The sequence below is a fragment of the Thalia democratica genome, chromosome 7, assembly GCF_965202585.1.
Source record: "Thalia democratica chromosome 7, ktThaDemo2.hap1.1, whole genome shotgun sequence".
Lineage (NCBI taxonomy): Eukaryota > Metazoa > Chordata > Thaliacea > Salpida > Salpidae > Thalia > Thalia democratica.
This window is the reverse complement of record NC_139171.1, coordinates 51,846,825-51,856,393: the sequence shown is the minus strand read 5'-3', so window position 1 is coordinate 51,856,393 and position 9,569 is coordinate 51,846,825. Positions and strand designations below refer to the sequence as shown.

At 24.5% G+C, this 9,569-nt stretch overlaps 1 protein-coding gene across 1 annotated transcript; it reads left to right on the top strand.

The window, feature by feature from the left end:
• Positions 1 to 1,088: 1,088 nt before the first annotated feature.
• On the top strand, positions 1,089 to 8,404 carry LOC145840840 (uncharacterized). The gene is made up of 11 exons (XM_082948182.1): positions 1,089 to 1,208; positions 1,858 to 2,214; positions 2,892 to 3,083; positions 3,343 to 3,509; positions 4,423 to 4,543; positions 5,120 to 5,245; positions 5,435 to 5,535; positions 5,805 to 6,069; positions 6,748 to 6,837; positions 7,442 to 7,519; positions 8,015 to 8,404. The coding sequence occupies exons 1-11, from the start codon at positions 1,133 to 1,135 to the stop codon at positions 8,164 to 8,166; spliced, it is 1,725 nt and encodes a 574-aa protein (XP_082804308.1). The 5' UTR covers positions 1,089 to 1,132; the 3' UTR covers positions 8,167 to 8,404.
• Positions 8,405 to 9,569: the final 1,165 nt, after the last annotated feature.

The following is a 9,569-nucleotide window of genomic DNA, read 5'->3' as shown; positions in this document are numbered from 1 at the left end:
TTTTTAAACTTTTAAATAGAAAACAATTTCAGTCAAGATAAATAAGAAAAAAATAAGTTAGATAAATTTTCTATTTAAATAAAAAAAACTAGCAATATTTATACAGTTCTCGTTAAAAAGACTCATGATGAAAAGAAACCAAATGAAAATTCGCCATAACTTTACATAAATAAATTGTAACTTTTGTTATTTTTTTACCTTATAAATAAAAAATTAAAATTAAGAAAGGTACTTTTGATAAAATATTACAACATGATAACGTAGTTTTAATTTACTTCCGCAAATGAATGGAATTTTTATTTGTTAGTTGTAAATCAGCATATGAAGATTTTGTAAAGTTTTTTTCTTAGTAATAACTGAAAAAAAAAGTTTTGAAATAGTTTAATTTTAAAAATAAAATTACATTAAAGTAAAATTTAATTGACGTTTATTAAAATTCAGAAATTTAAATTTTATTACTTATAGTACAGAGTACTTATCATATTTTATAAATTACAATTGATAAAAAACGTTTTACAACGAAATTATTATTTAATCAAAATTTGAGCTTTTAAGTAACTAAAGACTTCATAAGAAATTGTTATTATATTTTAGATAGCTAGCTTTAGTACTAAGTTTAGTTAGTGTTGTATTATTTTGAGTTAGACTACAAGTTTAAAATACTGCAGTAAATAGTCTTAAATCTTATAAACAAATTTTATCGAACTAAATTAAATTTATTTTGACTATTCTAAAAACTTTGGTAGTTTTTTTACAATTTTAATATAAAGTAACTAAAATTATTTTTCCTGACAAAATATTCGTAAAATTTAAATCATTTGTGTTTCATATCTAAAATTTAGTGTCTCAGTATGCAAAATCAATTAGACTCGGTTTTAAAGTTAAAACATGTAAAAATCAAATAGAAATGACTAAATTCAAACGTTATTAAGCTATATGCTTTATTACTGAGGTTTTATCTAACTATTTAATTTTTAGATTTATTTTTTCTACACATAACACGTTGCAACATTTAACTTTAAAGTGCTGATTAATAATTATTAAAATATCTATCTTTATTTAAAAAGTTCGCTTATTTTTAGGTATTTATTTCAAATATCAATTAAACTTGAACCGTAACGTAGACAAAAATATGAAGGCTGTAGAGATGATGTTGTTTTTTATTTTACGAATTCTTGTTATTGGAGTTTACTCGAAACGAACACCAGGTGATTTCATCTAACAGTAAATAAATTTAATATAAAACAAAGTAAAAACGTAGGATCGGTTAGTTTTAAATAGTACCAACATTTCTTGAAGTTGTTTTTATATTTAGTAAAAGATAAATGTCATAATTTTATTAAGACTTAGTTAAAAAATATACATTTTTGATGTTAATATTTAAGAACAAACTTTAAGGTTTGTTTTAGTTCTTTAAACAAAAAGTGTTTTAAGTTAAAACTTCCAATTTAAGTAATTTTTTATTAGGCTTTGTACCTGTTGAAAAAGAAAAGTATTCAATTTAAAAAACTAAAACTACTCTGAATAAACTTTTTTTGCCAAGATTATTTTAATACTTTTACTCGAAAGACTTTACTCTTTTTCTTGAATTATTTTTTAATTATTCATTTAAATACCGAAAATCAGCCAAGATTGATATTTAAAAATTTGATAAATACTATACGACACTAATAACAAAAATTGAGTATACTTATCTAATGATGTAAAAATTATATAGTAAAATTTAAAATAACAATAACTTCCATAGTTAACATTATAACCTTTTAAGAGTTTAAGCTTGACTTGTTAATTACTCAGCTAATAACTAAGATCATCCTATTTTATACTAATTGTTTAGAAGTAAACAAAAATACTCAGAAAACTGCGGTAAACAAGGAAAACTAGTTTTGGCATCAGCAGTTGTTGGCAATGAAGAAAAATGGGCTTTCGGATACAAAGGAGTAATGTTCAGAGCAATTTCTGTTCGGCACCAAGTAGATAGTTTCGAATGGACAGTTTCTAGCGGTGGTAGTGTTATTCACCAGCATCGTAGCAGGGGCTTTAATGAGCGTTGGTCACAACGATTTTACAGTCTTATGTCTTCGAGAGTTGGTTATACGTTCTTAAGTACTCCCAACTCAATTAACTTTAAAAACGAACTTGAAATAAACCTAACTGCCACATTCAAGGATAAGACTCAATCAAGTTGCCAAGTTTCAAATGTTCGATTTTCAGGTTACTATGCAGCTTTATTATCTTAACTGTCTATTTTAGTTTTACTCAGTTTTAGTTAAGTTATAAAGCTTTGTTAAGCATGGTTCTTCAAAATTTCGTTAGAAAGTTTTTTTTTCAACATACTGCAAACGACATTTTTAATACTCAGGAAATCATTTTTATTGCAATATAATATCTTAATAAAAAAACACACCTTTTTTATTTAATAGCGTTTTTTTTTGACTGCGTAACATAAAAAACAGACTTTTTTTCCATCTTAATTAAGGACTTAACTCTGTTACTTTTAAATAAAAAAAGAAGCTCAAGCAACTTTTTTTATCTTTAGTAAAGTTTTTTTTCGGGATTTTATTTACATTATTTTGTCCTTTAATTTTTTAGTTATTTTTCATAGTTTTTAAAGGTTATTCCTCTGTTAAGTTCTAAACTTTTTCTACTAAAATATATGTCTGAAATGAATTTAAAAGATCAAAAGACTATTAAAATGTAACATTGAAAAAATGGCTAGAAATTTAGCAGAACATCATATTCCATAGGTTCCCAAATAAATTAGCCACAAAGTAAAAGTAAATATATTTACAGTTTAAATAAAATTTATATTCAAATAACTACAAGTTACATTACGTTTTAACACATTTAGTATTTTTACGTACACGTTAATGTACTTAGTGCGATCACAGGTTGCGAAACACTAAATAAAAACTTAAATGTCCAAATTACCTCTGACTCCAACAAGATTGGATCGACTGGGAAATTTTATTGTGACAATAAATTTGAAATATATCCGAACTTATCAAAGTACAAAGACTTCAACACTAAATGTGAAGCTAACGGTTTTTGGAAAAACTCTGAAAATATTTTCTGTTGGAGAGGTAAAAATCTAACTTAAAAAATACGAACTATAATTCGATGTTTTAGCAAAATATTTTATTTAAATAATAAGATGTGACTGTCACCATTTTTTATAAAACTTAGCATTTAATAAACACCTCAAAGTTTTCTAATTTTTGAAATATGTACTCTACGCGTTAAAAATAACTTTTTATTCAAATATCTTATTTATTACTAAACAATTTAGATTTATTTCACGAATCTAAATACATTTTTTAAAACCAAGTTTATTTTCGTAAGCACCTGAAGCCTTTAGCATAAAATCTAGAAGTGAAAAAAGCGGTAATGAAATACTACAAGTGAGAGAAAACAAAACTGTAGTGCTTGATTGTTTATATGTTGATTACTACCCTAAAGTTGATTCGATAGTTTATCATATTGGAAACCAAGCTACTAAACTTCGAAGCGTGAGTTTTAAATTAAAACTTAAAAATGATTTTAATATTAATAAACAATACATGTTTGTCAATTTCGTTTAGAATGAAATATACAGTAATTTAAAATAACTTTTCAAAATGACTTTTGATTTATTAGTGATAAAAGCTAAAGTTTACTTTTTGATATTGTTTGTGTTGACACAAACCGTAATTTATTTGCAAAAATATTAGCAATAAATAAAGTAATTGAGCACAAAAACTATGTCTTGGTACCCTTCGAGAAACACAACTGTTTAATTTTTCTACAAAATGGTCAAAAGTTGCTAGACCAGAGGTCGGCAGCCTTTTATAGGTAGCGGGCCAATTTTTTTAGAAACACTTGCCGCATTATTTTGTTAAAGTCTTCCGCGGGCCACTGTTGTTTCAAAACAATTTTAGTAATCATCATAAAAATAATCTTTTAAACCAAAATTATGATGAAATAAGCAATAGTATAGCATTAGTAGTGCGTAACTAATATATCAAAAGTCTAATTAAAAGCTTTTACTAATAAGAAAAGTTCTTATTAGTGTTTCTAAAACGATATATTTTGTGTTGAAAAGTACCTCGCGGGCCGCAGATTTTGGCTTTGAGGGCCACATTTGGTCCGCGGGCCGCAGTTTGCCGACCCCTGTGCTAGACCATTGAAATTTAAATAGCTTCATAGTTTATTATACTTTTTTTTTATAGAAATAAACTTTCCAGTATTTATTAATCAGTTCTTGAAAATTTAAAGAAGTAGGCTATCCTCGACTTTACTTATTTCTTTCTGTTAAACATAATTTAGCTAAAACTTCTTAGGACAAATTAAAAGGTACAATAAAAATAAAACAAACGTTATATCAAAAAAACTAATAAAAAAATTATAGGTAAACCAAGTATAGTCTTTTAAAATAATTTTCAGACTGAACGGTTTGAAACAGTTTTCTCAGTTAAGGATGACGGTAAAAAAATTTGGTGCGAGGCAACAACTAATGACAATTTTTTTAGTAGTGTATCTCCAATCAGGACGTTGAAAATTGTCTGTTAGTTCGTTCAGAGACTGTTTTTGATAGCATTAGTATGTTTTAACGTTGTTTTTCTTCCTTTTTACATATTTTATAAAGTTATAAAACTAAGAGAATATTTTTAAGTTTTAAATATGTTAGTTTTACTGACGCAGTTCGTAGTAAAAAAGAACTTTAAATTCCTCTATTTTACTAATGTAGTTATAAAAAAAAACTTCATTTAAAATAAACCACACAAGTTTTAGTTTTTTTTTTTTCAATATGCAGTAAAACAGTCAAAGTATAAAAATTAATTAAGTTTAAATACTTAAAGCATTATAAAAAGTTTTAGATACTATTTACAAACAAAACAAAGTAAATTTTTTTACTACGCTATAATTATTTTGAACAGTGTATAGCGTCGATAGATTGAGAAAATTCTAATAAACTACATATTTTGTTTTGTTTAGAAATATTTTAAGCAAGCATATTCTAACAAGTTTGGTTTTTATAGAAAGTCTTCAAGACAGGTTGTCGTAAAAGAACGGTTAAAAAAAGTCTTTAGAATAAAGTCTTTAGTATTTTAAATAAAAAAGTCTAACACACACTTTACAGATGGTCCTAGACTTTTGAGCTTTCCACCTAACAACTGCAGCTGGTGGGTAATACAAGGTACAATCACCGAATGCTCTTTCACAATAACTTCATTTCCACCTGCCGATTCGTTTGTTCTCAAACAAAGTATGTTTATTTTTTACAAGTTTAAACTAAAAGCTTTATTTTTTGATTTTTTTAGTCCACTAGATATAATTTAAATTTGTTATATAATTTTTTTTTCTAATTTTACTAATACTTTTTTTCTGAAATATAAATAGAATAAAATAAAACTATGGTTAAAATATATTACAAAATTGTCTATAATATTTACAGTGAATCAAAAGCGAAATTCTACAAAAACTTCTTACGTTGGTTTTGAGTATGAATTAGAGTCAAAAGGAAAAAACCAAACCATGAAGATAACAAATATCTACGTAAAAAATTGTTGTTATTTAAAAATTAAGTAAAAGTCATACCGTAAACACCTGCTAGACTAAAAAAGTATTTTAAATATAACAAATACTTTTAATAACTCCTTTGAAATATGTTAAACTATAAGATCAAACTATTTTACTTTAACAAATAAAAATAATACGTTTTTAGATATTTTTTAGATTCTAGTAAGTTTATATGATATATGAAAATGCATGTATTTGTATAATACACATCCTAACTTTTGAATTGAAAATAAAGATGTTTGTAGGACATACACAGACTTTCAGAAGATTCAAACAATTTTATGCTTGAAGTTTCTTCTAAGTTAGAACCTTATAAAACCTTAAGTGTTCCGATCAAAATCAGCTTAAAACACGACGTAAAAAGTATAAACAGTAGTTCAAATGTTCAAAAGATCCGTTTTTCTGGTTTCATCACAATGATTTTTTTGATAGTACTACTTTCAATTGTAAATGTCTTTTTGGTTTTCTTCTTTGTCGCATCAAAAAGAAAAACAGCTAGTAATAATTCAGGTATGCTATTTTACTTATTACTTAAAAAGTTTGAAAACAAACGAAAAAATAGTTTTACATTAGTTGCACAAATAAGCTAAAAAACTAAAGAATTCGAAATTTGATTAACTACTTTTGTACACTTGTTGTCAAGGTTGACTAAAATGATAAACAAGACATACTTAACCTTAATGAATTTTAATAAAGGAAACAAGGTAACATATAAGTATTGATTAATTTTTGAATTAATAAGATTCATAAAGTTAAAAGTTATATTTGTGCTTTTATAAGTCGAGCTTTGTTAAACAACCATTTTTTCTGATAACAAACTAAAAATCTTAAAAATCATAAGTTAGTATAAAAAAATAATAGAATTATTAGTCAAATGTTGTTTAAATAACTTAAAATAATATTTTTATATAAAATCGGTATTATTCTTTGCTATCTAGTTTATATTATTTCACAATTTTTAAACTAGTGGTTAATTTTTACGGTGGTAAAAAAATACAACAAAAAAATTATAGTAAAACCTAAAAACGTTCAATCCATTCAATTATTATCTTCAGAAACTTTAAATTCAAAAAAGATTTTAACTGTAATTTAAAATTAAACAATTTTAAACTTTTAAAAAACCTTCATTTATCTTATTAAAAATGTTGTTTTTCAAGTTTTGAAATAAACTTATTTTATAAATCTTAGAGTTTTCAGTTGAAATGAAAACAAACGAGTTGTATGAGTTTGAAAGCAATTTAGACGAAAATCTTGCCCTAGAACCAGAAGCAAAACTGGGTATAGTTTGCCATGCATTACTCTATTACTTTTACACTAGCTTAAGTTAAATCAAGTAAACTATTATATAAACCTCTTATACATATAACTGTTATACAATTTTTTTAAATTCTGGCTGTTATATTTTTTTTAACTTACGCCTATAATTGAAAGGTTTATGTTATGATCTTTATGGTAAAGAAACACCTCTAATTTGTTTTTTTTTACCTTCGCAGGAGCTTTATCAATTATCATGATTATTAGTTTTTGTAGGTCGATGTCGTTTTAGTCTTAAAATTTTGACAACATTTTAAATGTTTTTGCTTATTTTTTACGTCTTTGTATAAATTCCTTTTATTAGTTTTTAAAACTAACCATTTTTTAATAAATAAAGCTAAGTTATGCCATAGAGTTGGGGATGTATATATATATAAACATAATTGTATTTATTCAAATATAAGGTCGTTCATAAAACCTCAGTCAGTAAAAGTTATCCTTTTATATTTGTTTTGACAATGTGTTTAAAATGCAACAAATTAGAATAATCTTAATTCTTTTATTAAGAAACTCAAGTTATACTTATAATAGAACATCTAAACAAACTTTTTTTTCAAACATTTTTTAGGTTCTATGGAACTGAAAGCAAACGAATTGTATGAACTTGAAACTAGTTCAACAAGTTTACAACCAGCAAAAAATTTAGGTATGCAGTGTTTGTTGAAATAATATTATGTATTTAATTATTTATTCAACACAAAAAAATGCCTCTACTTGTAAGCTATACTTTTTAATATAGATCATATATTTCTTTATAAACTTTATAGATTAGAAAACCAAAAAAAGTTAATTTACATAACTGATTATTATTATCTTTATATATTGCTCAGTGTGCATAGGCTAATGTTTTGAGTAAAACTAGATAAAAGTGTGTTGTAATAGTATTAAAAGTTTAGAAATAAAAATTTTTTATAGATAAGTTTTTTTGTTTATTTAGTACAGTTTAGTTATGAAACTTTTTGAACATTACGGTTTTTAGTTTACTATAAAACAAACTTTCTAATAAAAAAAATTTACGTAGTTTTACAGACCTTTTTAAAACAGGTCGGTATAGTCTTAAAACAGTCGAGCTGTTTAAAAATTTTACCCCATATTTTGAAGAAAAAAGTTATGGAAACGATTATAACTATTTGTTTATTAGAAACAGGTGATGATCAGAAAACAAAAAGTCAAGATGCTCATTCAGAGCAGGGAAATGACACCGACGATACTGTACAAGATATTTACGCGACTGTAAACAAACAACCTGTCTATGCAAATATTAAGAATCAGAAAACAAACAACAATTTGTAATTATTTTAGATATATCTGCTACTGATCGTTTAATCTAAACAATTTTTTAGTTTCTAGACCAAACTAGTAGTTTAAAGTATAGTTTTATTTTAAAATAGACACATAAGATAATTTATCAAGTCAAATTCTTACTCGGTAAGTCAAGTGAACTATCAATGATCATTTTTTTATGTTTTATTTTCTGAATTTTTCTTATATTACTAATAAGCTTTACCAAGTAAAGAGTAATAAATACTAGTTGAAGCAAAGTATGGCTACATAAAAGTAATTTAAAGAATCTGAGAATGTTTATTTCAGCTTATTTACTGGATTATAGATACTAAATTTTTATTTAATTCCTTTGAGTTGAAAGATATTTATTTCAATTTAACTTTAAAATTAATAAACTTGTCACAGTTATTTTTCGTTCTTTTGCAATTTCAAAAAATAGTTACGTTTTTTAACTTTAATAAGTGTAATCAATATCGTATAAAATATGAATTTCAAATTAAACTTTGATAAAAAACATTTTTTAATTTAATCATCTATAAAGACTCTAAATTATGAGATACTCTTTTAAACAAGTTAAATTCGATCAGTTTTATTAAAAGTTAATATTTGTTCAACTTAGCTTTTTCTCTTTCAGCTAAGAAATTATTTTTCTACTTTTTATCTAACACCTTCAAAAAAACTCAAGTACATTTAATCATAATCAACTCAAGTTAATTTACCATTTTGTTATTTATTTGGCTTAAATTAACTTTTTTTTCTTAAGGGACACCACTTAAGTCGACTGTTTTTTGTATAAGTTTCTGTTACAAAACGAATTAGATTTATCGAAACAAAATTCATAACTTCTAAAATTTACACAACTAAAATTAAATAAATAAAAATTGTAAGTAGTAGAAAATACACATATTTAGTTAGTTTCAGCCTAATTTATGTTTTTTTATAAACTACGTTATGTAAAGCTTTTTTAGTTGTTGAAAATAAATTTAACTTTCCTACAACAAACTTTCTTTTCGACTTTATAGCTTATGGTATTATCAAGCATTTCTGTGAAAATTTGAGCACTTATAAATCACTTTTTGTGAAATCTATGAGTGTTTTTTAAACTTTGTTTTCTAATAACTTGTTTTGAAAACTTAAAATACTCTAGGAGTTGAAAAACACAACCAATACTTTTACAATAATTTACAAAACACATTGTTTTTTAGTAGTTATTTTTTAAACTTATGAGTTTTATGTGTTTACTTTTAGAAATATAATTACTTATACATAAAACCAACATTTTTATGTTGCTAATTAATATTTTATAAAAGCAATCTGCGCAGTAGTTTTCTTTATTGATGAATTGACATATATTTCTGTGTATTAAACGAATTAACACACTTTTAGAGAGTTCTGTACAAGTTTAATGACAA